The sequence below is a fragment of the Hypanus sabinus genome, unplaced genomic scaffold (assembly GCF_030144855.1).
Source record: "Hypanus sabinus isolate sHypSab1 unplaced genomic scaffold, sHypSab1.hap1 scaffold_125, whole genome shotgun sequence".
NCBI classification, from domain to species: Eukaryota; Metazoa; Chordata; class Chondrichthyes; order Myliobatiformes; family Dasyatidae; genus Hypanus; species Hypanus sabinus.
Window position 1 is genome coordinate 322,795 of NW_026779314.1, and position 15,990 is coordinate 338,784.

The following is a 15,990-nucleotide window of genomic DNA, read 5'->3' on the forward strand; positions in this document are numbered from 1 at the left end:
TTAACCATGAGAGAGAGAGAGAGAGAGATCTGCAGACAGGCAGTCGGCCAGTCTAAAGAGAGAAGGAGAGACTGGAAAAGCTGATAGCTTCAGTTTGTTGCAGCTGTGGCTTGGAACTCTCCTATGCCCAGAAGAGTGGGTTGATCATTGGTGCACAGAACCGCAACGAACTTGTATGGTTGTCCCTTGTGTTAACCCTTGCCTGGGTATGTTGTACGGTAACCCCTGGTAGACGGTATTGCTGTGACAGGTCACTTTCGCTGATAACTCGTATATGGACAGATTCAACGGATAAAATGTTCGACGACGGTTATGTCGAAGTAACGGCCTTTTCTCTACGTTTCACCGTGGAACACAAATATCTCTCTGCCATCATTTATTCCGGGGATGACTGAACTTTCCTACTTTACCATCTCAAGACTCTGAGCTTTGTTCCCTCAGGCTCGATAGTTTAGGAGTTATAGTTACACATATACACACATAACACTGTTACCTTTCCTTTATTTCGTTGTTACTATAAGTAGATACTAATAAAGAGAGTGGTTTTAACATCAAAACCAGACTCCAGTGTGAACTCTATTGCTGCTGGTTCGTCTCTAAAACGTAACAGTTCGTAACACAGTTTTAAGACCACATCTGAAGTATTTCATACAGTTCTGGTCGCCCCCATTCTCACAAGGATATCTGGGCTTTGGAGAGGGCGCAGAATCGGGTTGCCAGGATATTGCCTGGATTAGAGGGCATGAGCTGTAACGAGAGGTTGCACAAACTTGTGTTGTTTACTCCAGAGCGGCGCAGGCTGGGGTGAGACTGGACATTTATAAGATTACGAGAGGAATAAATAGAGTGGACAGACGATATATTTTTCCTGGGGGTGAAATGTCTAATACATTTAGGGTGAGAGGAGATGTGAGTGGCATGTTTGCTTCTTTCCAAAGAGTAATGGACAGCTGGAGTCACTGCCCCGGGAAGGGGGTGGGGGGTGGGTGGAGAGAGAGAGAGAGAGAGCGCGCGCGCGAGGAGGAGTCACGTGATCCGATTTGCCCCTCCCATTTAACCACAGATGAGCTGCAACTCTGCGTCGCTTCCGATGCCCCGCCCTCCGGATGATGCGCCTATATCTTTGCACATGCTCACAGTCTCCAGGTGGGTTGCGTTCTGCGGATTTGGGATCACTGTCTGGGGGCAGAAGAATCGGTGAGTATTGAGACCGATCCCGGGCGGGGAGATCCAATGCTGGCCTTGAGCCCCGAAATGAGGGCCTATTACTCATTTAGTACCCAGTTATCTGGGCTTGTCAGAAATGTATCGGCTTCACGGAATCTGCATTAAGCGATCCAAACCAGGAGCCCAGGCTGTCTATTTTCTCAGCACTGAAAGGGGAGGCCCGCCAACAGGTCACGTGAGACTGTGCGCCGCAGATCGGCCCCGCCCTCCGCTTTGTGACTCACGATCACGTGGTGTGTTGCGAACAAGGTTTACAAGAATAATCTCAGGAATGATCGGCTTTATGTATGAGGAGCATTTGATGGTTGTGGACCTGTGCTCAATGGAGTTCAGAGGGACAGTGGGGTTGGTGGAGGGATGTATGGTTAAGTAAACCTACCGAATGCTGGAAAGCCTGGATACAGTGGACATGGAGAGGATGTTTCCATTAGACGGAGAGTCTGTGATCTGACAGCATAGGCTCAGAATAAAGACGCTTCCCTTTAAAATTGAGGTGAGAAAATTTCTTCAGCCAAAGGATGTCTGATTTGTGGAATTTGTTGCTGCAGAGGGTAGTTGAGGCTGCCATTGGGTTATGTTTATGACAGAGATTAATATATTGATGATTGCTAAGTAGCTTCAGGGTTACAGGAGGAAGGCAGGAATATGGTGTTGGAATGAAAATCAGCCATGGTTGAATGGTGGGCAAACCAGATTGATCGAATCAACTAATTTTGTTCCTGTGTCTTGTGTCTTACCATGACTGAATGATGGCTCCTTCTTCTCCCATATCTTTTTGTGAAGTGTGAGGGACAATAAAAGATTGTTCACTGAGATCATTATATTCAACATTTAAATTTCAATGAGTTTTGCTCTTAGTAGCATTAAGCAGAAATGTTTGGTTCTCCTTACTATTGTCAATGTGCTTCATTATTTTTCATGTTAAAGTTAGACCTGCGGTGAGAGATTTATTGGTATAAAAAACCCAACTGGAAGCAAACCACGACTGAAGATGAGGGAACATCAACAAGTGAACCAGCCCGAGGATTGAGAGCATCAACTGAAGAGAATCCATCTGACTCGGAGATTCCAGTGATTCAGTCAGGAGAAAGTTTGGTGAGTCTCATTTACTCAAACACAGTCCTTTAGACATTACATACCTGTACAAAGGAAGGTGAGAAATAGTTGGAGGGAGACTGAATGTGCCCAGAAGAACCAGTTATGCCTCTGTCAGATCCAGTTGCAATCACTCCAGGTCTGGTAATGTGCTTCCAGCAGCCCAGCCCTTTAAAACCACTGCCATTCTGTGGAAGTCGAATCTGGAAAAAGTCACTCAAAGACCATATAAATACAAACTCTTTACTCCAAGCACCAGGGACTTACTCAGTTAGTCGTTCAAACAGGAACAGTCTGTGACTGTTCCCGCCCAATCCACTAACTGACTAACAATTCCCCTTACACCACAGGTACCCAGATACCCACCACACAAGGCAGGCTGGTTATTTACTATATTACAGCCCCTTAAGATAAATTACAAAATAGTCATAACGGCTTACACACACAGGACAGATTGAAGCTGTCCTATCTCTACGCATGAGTGCACAATTCAGATAAACATCCAGAAACCCTAGCTAGCTACCCTCAAGAAGAAATATGGCTCAGCAAGGCTTAGTACTTTGGCTGATCATCAGCAATGTCTTTCAGAAGAACAGGCGGCTATTGTTTAAGGAAGTGTTAACCCTTTTACATAGTTCACCACTCCCTCCTTTTGATCATTACATGATCAAGCAGTAATTTTTTCACAGAGAAAGCAACCGTGTACAACATTGACTTATCAATGGATAAAAACAGTGCACAACATTAAATATAACAATGATGTGCACAACTATTAAGCCATAATGCAATATCATGCCTCACATATTACCAAACAGGCCTTCAAATACTAACATTTCGACCCTTCGGTGAACCTGTGTAAATCCTGCCCTACTTTCTTGATGCAATCAATCTCCCTGGCAGTGTGCTCGGAAAGGGATGTAATGTTGGTAGACTCATCAGGGATATAGGTGCAGCATTCTATGTCACTAATAGCACAGGTTCCCCCTTTCTCAGTGAGGATAAAATCTAAAGCCAAATGATTCTGTACGACTGTTTGCTGGATTGCACTCGTTTCAGTGGAATTGTCTGTTTTCTTGGGCCTGTGTTTCTGTCAGAGCCCCTGCAGTATTGTGGCCAGCTCCTCAAGTGCTGTAGCCAAATTGATTATCTTTGGTGGATTCCTGGCTACTCCATAGGAGAGAAAAGGGATCATCCAAAATCACTCAGTCTCAGTTGTTCCTCTCCGCTGCTGGGCACCTGCAAGTATGGTCAGGATGCATGTTTCCCAGTCTAGGAAGTTGTGTTTGGTGGGAGCCTGAGATACCATCCCTCAGAATACTGACAGCCACAGTCATCTCTGACTGGACCCCAGTTCCTCATCTCTCTTCCCCTGGCGTTATTTGTGAAAGCCCAGGCTGAGAGTTCCTCACTCTGGTTGAGCAGGATTACTGACATTGGAGTCATAGTTTTACTATGCTGCAGAATTTCGGCACAAACCCAGCAGGCCCCTAGTACTACCTGTTCGGCATCGGTGTGACAGAGATACAGAAATGTGTTAACATGGGGACCCTGGATGCTGGGGTGATCCCTCTCAAAGACATAAACACGAATACCAGTGTTACATACCTGTAACAATTTAATTGAACCAGCAGCTATAGACCAGACATGGAGTCTGGTTTTGATATTAACACCACTATCTTTATTTGTATCTACTTATACTATAACAACTTAATCAAAACAATCAAAAGGGACCTTTGGGTTCAAATCCATACATCCCTCAAGGTTGCTGCACAGGTTGATACGGTGGTTAAGAAGACCTATGGTATGCTAGGCTTCATTAACAGGGGGATTGAGTTCAAGAGTAGAGAGGTCATGTTGCAACTCTACAAATCTCTGGTGAGACTGCACTTTAAGAGTATTACGTTCAGTTCTGGTCACCTCATTATAGGAAGGAGGTGGATGCTATGGAGAGGGTGCAGAGGAGATTTACCAGGATGTTGCCTGGTTTGGAGAACAAGTCATATGAATCAAGGTTAGCAGAGCTGGGACTTTTCACTTTGGAGAGTAGAAGAATGAGAGGGGACTTGATAGAGGTCTACAAGATTATGAGAAGCATAGACAGGGTGGATAGTCAGTCTCTGTTTCCCAGGGCAGCAATAGCAAACACCAGAGGGCATATGTACAAAATTAAGGGAGGGAAGTCTAGGGGAGACATCAGTGGTAAGTTTTTTTACACAGAGGGTTGTGGGTGCCTGGAATGACTTGCCAGGGATGGTGTTGGAGGCTATAACATTAGGGCTATTTAAGAGCCTCTTGGACAGGCACATGGATGAAAGAAAAATAGAGGGTTATGTGGTAGTGTGGATTTAGTATATTTTTTAAGGGTTATATGGGTCGGCACAACATGAAGGGCTGAAGGGCCTGTACTGTGCTGTAGTGTTCTATGGTTAACAGTGTTATGTGTATACATATGTGTAAATATAACTCCCAAACCATTGAGCTCAGGGAATACCAAGCTTAGAGTCTGAAGATGGTAAAGTATGAAAGTTCAGCTCATCCCCCGAATAAATGATGAAAGAGAGATATTTGTAATCCAAGGTGAATGTCGAGAGTAGGCAATTGCTTCCAATTCCACAAGTTCCACGGTGATAAAACAGGATAACAGTCGCCGAAGATCTTATCCGTCTTCGTTCCAAATCCACATTTGAATTATCACCAAAACTAGCTGATAACAGGGGTACCGTCTTCAAAGGGAACTACCACCCAGGCAAGGGTTAACACACAGGTAGATTCCACAAGGTACTCTCAATCCAGATCCAACACACAAAGTATTACCGACAGTGATTTCCACAGAATAACTTTCTCACAAGTGGTCACCAGATAACGCACCCAAATCCAGTTAAGGGTTAACAAAAGTTGTAGCCACGGGATACTCCATCAAAATCCCCATATGGATTATAGGAATTATCACCAACAGTGATTTGTCACGGGGTACCCTGTACCAGTGAGTTACCACCCCCAGGCAAGGGTTGGCACAAGTGGTCTTCACAGGACACTGCCAAACATAAAGATCCACTCCAGTGGATCAAACAAAGTGACAATCACACATTCAGTATTGTTCTGTGGGCACAGGAGGGTTCAAACAGCGAACTTCGGCCACTAGGTCCTTTGTTTCGAACCTTCCATCCTCTTTCTTTCTCTCCGTCTGACTGTCCGTCTCTGACTGTCCTTGCTTAAATAAAGCAAACTGCAAGCTATGTAAACACAAGCTGTGAGCAAGTGTAAACACGCTGCAGAGTCAAATAGTTCCACCCCTCCCTCTCCCTCAGTAAGAATAAAACAGCAGCCGAGAAAGCTGGCGGATGACGTCACTCAGGCACTCTCTCTTAAAATGACAGTCCATGGCAAGAAACCTCGAGGTTCGACACACCACTATCAACCAATACATTTTCCTTTATTCCGAGAGAGCCCTTCTACTCAGTTCCTTCAGTAACACGTTTGTAGTCTGTTCGATATATCCACCGAGATTGCCCCTTCAGTCTCAGAGCCGTGGAGTGGTCAGTAACACCTAATATGCTCCTCTCCACCGAGTTCTGAGTTTCCCTCAATCCCAGTTCTTGGTCAGGTCAAAATTCCCAGGTTCTTGGGTGGGATAGTCACTCCTCTCTGCGTGGTAGTTCTCTTCCTTGTAAGCCAATCGTACCTGTGAATGTAATGCTTGGAAAAGTTTGTTTAGTTGGCATATGCATTTCCCCATCTCTTCCCCTAGGGTATGCATATCCAATTTACCTGGTAGACTTTCTGAGAACAATGGTGCACAAGGTCTTGGTCCACAGGGTGTCCTCATGGGCCGCCCATAAATGATTTCAGCTGGTGACAACACTGATTTCCCCTGTGGGGTGACCCTCATGTGGAATAGGTCTAACAGTAGGACCTTCAACCAAGTGAGTCCAGTCTCCGCTGTTAGTTTGGCCAACTTACTCTTCAGAGCGCCATTGACACTTTACAATAAGCCAGCGGCCCGTGGGTGGTGTACAGAGTGGAATTGTTGCTTGATAGCTAGTTTGTTACACACCCCTTCGCTTGCTTTCGCCACGAAGTGTGGGCCATTGTCAGAGCTCAGCATCTCTGGCAGGCCGTACCTGGGAATTATATCCCGTAATAATACCTTCACAGCAGTCATAACAGTATTATTGGTAGTTGGAATAGCTTCAATCCATCTATGAAATGCATCTATAATAACTAAGCAGTATCTATAGCAATGTACTCTAGGCAATTCAGTAACATCAACTTGTAGACACGAACATGGTCAAGGGAGTCGTACCCGGTGTGCAGGGTGCAGGTTAGCAACCAATCCCTCCTTTTCCAGGTGTGTACATAATTGACCAATATAGGTGAAAACTGTGTAGGAACACAAACCTGTCCCACTGTGGTGATCCAAAAACCTGGGTCGGGGTCTTTCTGGCACCCCATCTGGGACCACAGCTTGCACTCCTCCTCACAGGTGTCCCCCTGAGAAGTACGTAACTCTCGCATGTCTGGCAAACTTGTTCTGCCTGAGTCATGGAGGATTGCTTGATGGGAACCCGAGGAGACTACAACTATCGAGGATTGTGCAGCACTTTTCGCTGTGTAATCTGCTAAAGCATTGGGTTTAGTGACCTGTTTGGACATGCGGGTGTGGGCCGCACATTAATAATGGCCAGAACTCAAGGTAGCTGCGGAGCAGTGAGTAAGTTGTTTACAAAGGTGGCATTACTAATGGGGTGGCCAGAGCAAGTCAGGAATCCCCATGTTCCCAGAGAGCCCGGTAGTCATGTACATCTCCAAATGCATAACGGGAGTCCGTGTAATTGTTCTCACTTTTATCTGTTGTTCGGATACAGGCACAAGTCAGAGCAAACAGCTCAGGCTTCTGGATGAGACGGCTGTTTCAAAAGAATCCCGCTCAATTACTTTACTGTCAGTTACTATCGCATCACCAGAATATTGTTTCCCTGCTGGATCCACAAAAGGGCTTCCATTCTCATAAAACATTGCCTCGGGCTTGAGGGGATATAGCAGAATGGATGGGAATCTCTGTCCTCTTTTCATGGTGATCCAGATGGGGGGCAGTTTTAGAAATTAACAAGCAAGGCCAATTTCATGGCCTGAAATTGTGCAAAGATGGGGTACAGCCTCTTGGGTTCAGTCAATATTAAAAGAGTGTCTTACCAGATGTCCTGTCTTCACCTGAGTCCTTCCAGTATCAGAGTTGGCATGCGGCCAAGTCTGGCCAGCCTCCCTCGGTGCTGGAGGCTTGTTTCATCAGGGTGTAGGCAAGGAACCCTAGGCTCTTTGGCTTGAACCCAAGGCAAACCCTCATGGTGTATGGGGAACCACCTGTCCTGTTTGTCACCAAAGGAAATCCGGAACTTCGGCCAGTAGTACAATGTTCTCTCTTCCTTTAACTGCTCTAACGTGACTGGGAACTTTGTCCCTAGAGGGGCAAATAATACTGGCTTTACTCAATCCCCCTGGAATTCCACCTGCAGTGGCTGTGTATGTGAATACGTGCGTTCCGTGCCTTCGAACCCAGACAGAGTGATTGTAGTGTTTGATAGCTGGAATCCATTTTCCGATATTACTTCCTGATTGAGAGTGGCTGTGGTTGCCGGCATATCAATCATAAACGGAATTGGAATTCCAGCAACTTGCAATGTTCCGTTGGGCTCTTCCTGAGGGATGGTACTCACGGCAGGAAGCATCCTAGCTTGTTAATTTGAAAACGGGTTGTTGTCCCCACCTGTCTCTTGGTAGGTTTTTCTTCCCATTTCTGATCCCCAGATATCGCCCTCTTGTGTCCTTCTTCCCACTGAACATCTTCACCTTTAATATTAGTTCCCTTCAGGGTTGATTGGGATTTGAAAGTCAGGTCCCAACAATATGTTAAAGCTCGTCACATTCGATTTTGGTCATTGTCAGACCATCCATGTTATTTGTTTTAATCATGTTGGCTAACTTAGTTGGTAAGTATTGGAGCAGTAGGGAGTTAAACTGGGGGGACAGATTCCCGCCTTTAAAGGCTTGGTCAGATGTTGTTCAGTCCTCAGATGGAATCAGCAATCAAATGGCTGAGCATGGTGCGATGAGTGTGCTGAGCTGTGTATATCATAAAGCAAGAAGCATCGTAGGAAAGCCAGATGAGCTCAGGGCAGGGAATTATGATATTGTAGCCATGATTGGGACTTTGTTGCACCCAATAGTCTGAGGGATTTAGAGGAACAAGTTTTTAGAGAGATTGCAGACCATGCCAAGAAACAAAGGTTGATGCAGTAAGTGATTTTAACTTTCCATATATTGACTAGGACTCCCATAATGTAAAAGGACTAGATGGGGTAAAGTTTGTCAAATGTGCCCTTAATCAGTGCGTAGGATTCCCAACGTAGAAGTGTGCAATAAGCTGTTAGGAAATGATCCAGGGCTGATGACAGAAATTAGTGATCGTAATGCCATGAGAATCAAAAGTAAATATGGAAAAAGAGAGGTCTGGACCATGGATTGATGTTCTAAATTGGAGAAAGGTCAATTTTGATGGTATCAGAAAGGATCTGATAAGTGTGGTTTGTTACTGGCTGTTTTCTGGCAAAGGAGTACTTGGTAAGTGTGAGGCCTTCAGAAGTGAAATTTTGAGGGTGTTGAGTTTGTATGTGTCTGTCAAAATAAAAGTTGAAAGGTAACTGATGCAGGGAAACTTGGTTTTCAAGAGATATTGAGGCCCCGGATATTTTATTCTTCTGAATGCCTCAGACTGTTGAGTGCTACCAAGACTCATTAATGACTACAAATCATAAATCCATGCGAGCTCATCTAACTTTTTTTTTTGTCATCTTCTGTTGGTTTCTAAAAGCTTCCCAATAGTTTTTGCTCTTGGTTGTTTGCTCTCTCTTTGGTTTTTATGTTGCTTTGGCTTCTCATTTTAGCCATGGTTGTGTTCTCCTGCCTTTCCTATGCTTCCACTTCATTGGGCTGCATTGATCACTCAGCTGCCGAATTGCTCCCAGAAACTCCAGCCATTGCTGCTCTGTTGTCACTGCTACCTTTCCCCTTACAAGTTTGGCCAGCTTCTCTGTCATAGAAACATGGAGAAGTTCAGTAGAGAAACAGGCTATTTGGCCCACCTAGTCAATGCCGAGAACACATTTAAGCTGTCTAATTCAACTACCTACACTGGGACAATCACCCTTCATGCCCCTACCATCCAAGTACCTATCAAACTTCTCTTATTGTTGAAACCGGGCTTATATTCACCACTTTTGCTGGCATCTCATTCTACACTCTCATGACCATTTCATTAGAGAGCTTTCCCAAATGGTACCGTTAAATTTTCACCTTCCCCACTTACCCATGACCTCTGGTTGTCATCCTACCCAACCTCAGCGGAAAAAGCTGTTTGCATTTACCCTATCTATACCCTCATAATTCTAACAGATCCTCAAAGCAAACTTACTTTCTAATGCTCAGAGACTTTTTTAGGTTTATAAAGTGATGAAGGGCATTGATCGTGTGGATAGTCAGAGGTTTTTGCCCCAGGGTTGAAATGGCTAACACGAGAGGGCATAGCTTTAAGGTGCTTGGAAATAGCTACCGAGGGGATGGCAAGGGTAAATTTTTTACCTAGAAAATAGTGCGTGCGTGTAATCCACTGCCAGCAGCGGTGGTTGAGGCAGATACAATAGGGTGTTTTAACAGCCTCTTAGATAGGCACATGGAGCTTAGAAAAATAGAGGGCTATTTGCTAGGGAAATTCTAGGCAGTTTCTAGAGTAAGTTACGTGGTTGGCACAATGTTGTAGGCTGAATGGCCTGGAATATGATGTAGATTTCAATGCTCAATGTTCTATGTTGAACAGTGAAATAACATCTCTTCTTTAATCTGTACAGTGTCCATGATTTTAATGTGGCTTTTTCACACTCCAATAGAACCTTTGTCTATCTCCTGAGTAAATAGAGATGAAAACATATTTAAGATCTCCCCCATCTGCTTTGGTTCCATACGTGGATTGCCATTCTGGTCTTACAGTGAACCAACTTTGTGCCTTACAATCCTTTTGCTCTTAATCTATCCCTGGAGTCCTTGATGATTAATCTTTTCTGCAAGGGCAACCTCATGTCTTCTCTTAGCCATCCTGATTTATCTCTTATGTGTTCTCTTGTATTTTTTACACTTCAAAAGAACCTGCCTGCCGATCCCTGTTATGCAACTCCATTTTGTGCTTCACCAGTGTCTCAATATATCTTGAAATCCAAGGTTCCCTGCAGTTTCTATCTTTACCTTTTATTCTGACAAACACATACCAACTTTGTACTTTCAAAATTTCACTTTGAAGGCCTCCCACTGACCAAGCACACCTTTGCCATAAAGCAGCCTGTCCCAGTCCACAGTTGCCAGATCCTAGTGTCTTAATTCCATGTGTTGATCCATTCCCTGAACACATCCACCTTTCCTATCATGCACCTTGCATTGAGATATACAGGGCTCAGCATATTCACTGCATCATGCTCAATGTTTTTCATTCCTGACTTTGTCTGAGTTCTGAACAACACCTGTCTTCAAAACCCCTCCACTATCTGTTCTGTTATTCAGGCATCCATTCCCCCTGCAAATTTAGTTTAACCCCACTTACCCCCACCCCCCAACATGCAGCTGTATCATCCCTTTGTTTTGATAGTGTTTTGATCACTCCCAGATCAATAAAAAGGAGGTGCATACAGGCAGATAGGAACAAATGGGCTACTTATGAGATACAGGAAATTCAAGTGAACACTGATGAAAGAAGGCATGGATTCTGCAGATATGTTAAGTGCAAAAAATTGCAAGGGAAAAAATTAATCCTTTGCAAGATCAGAATGGTAATCCATATGAGGAGACAAAATAGATTGGGGAGATTTTTTCTGCATTCGTATTTACTCAGGAGATTGACACAGAGTCTGTAGATGTGAGGCAAAGTAGCATCAGCTTCATGGACACTGTACAGATTACAGAGGTAATCTTGTTGCCGTATGAAGGAAAATTACCAGAAATATATCCCCAGTGCCTGACAAATTGTTCCCTCGGACCCTGTGGAAGACAAGTGCAGAAGTTGTAGGGGCCCAAGCACAGATATTTAAATCATCCTTAGTGACAGGTGAGGTACTGGAAGATTGGAGGACAGCCAATGTTGTTCTGCTGTTCAAGAAAGGCTCTAAAAATAAACTAAGAAATTGTACCTTGGTAAGCTTGACATCAGTAGGGGGAAAGTTATTCTAACATATGTGCAGGAACTGGATATATAAGTATTTGGATCGATGTGGACTGATTAAGGATGGAGAGCATAGCTTTGTGCATGGTAGGTCATGTCTAACCAATCTTATAGAGTCTCGAGGAAGTTATCAGGGAAGTGGATGAAGGCAAGGCAGTGGATGTTGTCTACATGGACTTCGGCAAGGCACTTGACAAAGTCTTATATGGGAGGTTGGTCAAGAAGGTTCAGTCACTCAACATTCAAGATGAGATAGTAAATCGGACGAGACACTGTCTTTGGGAGAAGCCAGAGTATGGTAGCAGATGGTTACCTCTCTGACTGGAACCCTTTGACCAGTTGTGTGTCATAGGGATCAGTGCTGGATCTGATGTTGTTTGTCATCTATATCAGTAATCTGGATTACTGTGGTTAACTGCATCAGTAAATTTGTTGATGACAACAAGATTGGGGTGTAGTGGACAGCAAGGAAGATGATCATGGCTTATAGTGCGACCTGGACCAGCTGGAAAAATGGTTTGCGAAATGGAAAATGAAATTCAATGCAGACAAGAGTGAGGTGTTGTATTTGACTGGTTGGGCACTGAGGAGTGTTGTAGAAGAAAGGGACCTGGGAATACAAGTCCGTAATTCATTGAAAGTGGTGCCACAGTTAGATAGAGATGGAAAGAAAGATTTCGGCCCATCGGCCTTCATGAACCAAAGCACTATCAACAGTAGGTAGATGTTATGTTGACTTGTAGAAGGTATTGGTGAGGCCTAATTTGGAATATTTTGTGCAGTGTTGGTCACCTACCTACATGAAAGTTGTAAAAGAGGTTCTGAGAGTTCAGAGAAAATTCACAAGGATGTTGCCAGGTCTGGGCGACTTTGGTAACAAGGAAAGATTGAACAGGATAGGATTTTATTCCTTGGAATGTAGAAGATTGAGGGGAGATTTGATTGTGATAGAGGGGCATAGATAGACTAAATGCAAGCTGGCTTTTACCACGGAGATGGTGTGCGACTACAACCAGAAGCCATGGGTTAAGGGTGAAAGGTGAAATGTTAAGGGGAAATGTGAGGGGAAACTTCTTCACACAGATGGTTATCTGGGTGTGGAATGAGCAGCCAACACAAGTGGAGAATTCGAGCTGAATTTAAGGAGGTTTGTGTAGGTACCTGAATGGTAGGGTTGTGGGAGTGGGCAGTTTAAATAGTTTAGCACAAACTAGATTGTCCAAAGGGCCTGTTTCTGTGTTGGTACTTTTCTGCAAGGGCCTGAAATAATTCAAAGATTCACTCTGTGTCCATTGAACAGCTGTGTGGACCAACTATTCTTCTCAGCAGGAAATTTTTATAAGGCATTAAAACTGTGGCACTTTAAGTTAATAATACATATGGGAAAATTCCAGCTGCCCATTAAGAAAGACTATTTGTGTGAGAATGTTTCAGTTACTGTGTGGCCAGGCACCCATGCAGCTCAGCAGGAACAGGGAATAATACCAATGGAGAGAGCCAAACTGAGCCAGGTCACAGATTTGAGATGGCAGAAATGCCCCATTCCTATAGAAACAAGAAGAGCATCAGGGAATTGATGGTTATTCCAGATACCAGCACTGTGCCCAGTTAGAAGTTGATTTCTCTGTCCAACTTGGGTGGAACCTCACTATAACAGTGTGATGCTGGATCAAACCTTGGCAACTCAAGTAATCTCATCTGAAGTGTTGTCCTACTCCCGTTGATGCATTTTGTAAATCTTTTTACAGGTTAAAAACGAGAAGGAATTTGTCTCCCAGAAGCTCAAACATGGCACACCAGTTTTGCTGTCTCTGTCTAGATATTTAAGAGGTGAAGCAAGGGATTCAATCAACCTTCCTATCTGATCAGACTACGGGGCAGGATTCACTCAGTCATTTGACCAACTGGCACCTCCATTATTTTACACAGGGGAGAGCCCATTCTTCTGCTCAGGCTGTGGGAATGGATTCAGTCAGTCATCTCAACTGAAGGTACATCAGTAAGTTCACATTGGGCAAGGTCATTCACCTGTTCTGTGTGTAAAAAAAATATTTAGTCTGTCATCCCACCTGTGGACCCACCAGTCAGAAGCTGGTCATCTGCTAAATTTCTGGGGAAGGATTCACTCGGTCATCTGACCTAATGGCTCACCAGTCAGTTCACACAAGGGAGAAGCCATTCACCTGCTCAGACTGCGGTAAGGGATTTACTCGGTCATCTGACCTAAAGGTACATCAGCGAGTTCACACTGGGGAGAAGCCATTCACCTGCTCAGTCTGTGGGAAGGGATTCACTCGGTCATCCTACCTGCAGAATCATAAGCAAGTTCACACTGGGGAGAAGCCATTCATCTGCCTAGAATGCGGGAAGAAATTCACTTCGTCATCCAGCCTGCGGAGTCATCAGCGAGTTCACACTGGGGAGAAGCCATTCATCTGCTTAGAATGTGGGAAGAAATTCATTTCGTCATCCAGCCTGCTGAGTCATCAGCGAGTTCACACTGGAGAGAAACCGTTCACCTGCTCAGAATGTGGGAAGGGATTCACTCATTCATCCAGCCTACAGAGACACCAGCAATCTCACACTGGAGAGAAGTTGTTCACCTGCTCAGTCTGTGGGAAGGAATTCACTCAGTTATCCAACCTGCAGAGTCATCAGCGAGTTCACACTGGAGAGAAGCCATTCACCTGCTCAGAATGCGGGAAGGGATTCACTTTCTCATCGACACTTAAGGTACACCAGCGAGTTCACACCAGGGAGAAACCGTTCACCTGCTCAGACTGTGGGAAGAGATTCACTTTCTCATCTAACCTGAAGGTACATCAGGTGGTTCACACTGGGGAGTGGCCGTTCACCTGTTCAGTCTGTGGGAAGGGATTCATTAACTCAACTGAACTGATAGTTCATCAGCGAGTTCACACTGGAGAGAGGCCATTCACCTGCTCAGACTGTGGGAAGGGATTCATTAAGTCAGCTGAACTGAAGGTTCATCAGCGAGTTCACACTGGGGAGAGGCCGTTTACCTGCTCAGACTGTGGGAAGGGATTCACTTCCTCATCTAACCTGATGACACACCAGCGAGTTCACACCGGGGAGCGGCCGTTCACTTGCTCGAACTGTGGGATGAGATTCGCACGGTTATTCACCCTACAGTGTCACCAGCGAGTTCACACTGGGGAGAAGCCATTCACCTGCTCAGACTGTGGGAAGAGATTCACTCAGTCATCTGACCTAAAGGCTCACCAGCGATTTCACACCAAGGAGTGTCCATTCACCTGCTCGGACTGTGGGAAGGGATTCACTTTGGAATCGACTCTAGTGAAACACCAGCGAGTTCACACTGGGAAGAAGCCGTTCACTTGCTCAGTCTGTGGGAAGGGATTCGCTCAGTCAAGTAACCTGCGGAGTCATCAGCAACTTCACACTGGGGAGAAGCCGTTCACTTGCTCAGAATGTGGTAAGGGATTCACTATGTCATCTCACCTACTGATACACCAGCGAGTTCACACTGGGGAGAAGCCGTTCACCTGCTCAGAATGTGGGAAGGGATTCACTTGCTCATCCCAACTGAAGGTACATCAGCGAGTTCACACTGGAGAGAAGCCATTCACCTGCTCAGAATGTGGGAAGGGATTCAGTCGGTCATCCAGCCTACAGAGTCATCAGCGAGTTCACACTGGGGAGAAGCCATTCACCTGCTCAGAATGTGGGAAGAGATTCACTCGGTCATCCCACCTACTGAAACATCAGCGAGTTCACACTAGGGAGAAGCCGTTCACCTGCTCAGACTGTGGGCAGGGATTCACACTGTCATCCCACCTACTGAGACATCAGCGAGTTCACACTGGGGAGAAGTCGTTCACCTGCTTAGACTGCGGGAAGGGTTTCACTCGGATATCCAACCTGCAGAGTCATCAGCGAGTTCACACTGGGGTGAAGCCATTCACCTGCTCAGAATGCGGGAAGGCATTCACTCGGTCATCGCACCTACTGAGACATCAGCGAGTTCACACTAGGGAGAAGCCATTCATCTGCTCAGAATGAGGGAAGAGATTCACTGATTCATCCACCCTACAGAGACACCAGAAAGTTCACACTGGGAAGAAGCCATTCACCTGCTCAGTCTGTGGGAAGGGATTCACTCAGTCATCCACCCTACAGAAACACCAGTCAGTTCACACATTCTGAGCTATTCACCTGCTCAGAATGTTGGAAAGGATTCATTCAGTCATCCCAACTACTGGCACACCAGTCAGTTCTCATTGTTATTAATCCCTTGCTTTTGCTTGCTGAGGACATACATTTTAAGAGAGAGAGTGATTAAGAAGGCAAATCAGTCTGGCTTGCAGCTTGTTTACATCACTCACAGCTTGTTTAGTTTTAACCGAGGAATCAGACACTCAGAGTCA

The 15,990-nt window shown here is 45.1% G+C and overlaps 1 protein-coding gene across 1 annotated transcript; it reads left to right on the top strand.

The window, feature by feature from the left end:
- The first annotated feature begins 1,342 nt into the window (after nucleotides 1–1,342).
- LOC132386671 (gastrula zinc finger protein XlCGF57.1-like) lies at nucleotides 1,343–15,637 on the top strand. Its single transcript, XM_059959009.1, has 3 exons — nucleotides 1,343–1,720; nucleotides 2,155–2,322; nucleotides 13,330–15,637. Exon 3 carries the CDS (start codon nucleotides 13,724–13,726, stop codon nucleotides 15,623–15,625), a length of 1,902 nt encoding a protein of 633 aa, XP_059814992.1. The 5' UTR covers nucleotides 1,343–1,720; nucleotides 2,155–2,322; nucleotides 13,330–13,723; the 3' UTR covers nucleotides 15,626–15,637.
- The last annotated feature ends 353 nt before the right edge of the window (nucleotides 15,638–15,990 follow it).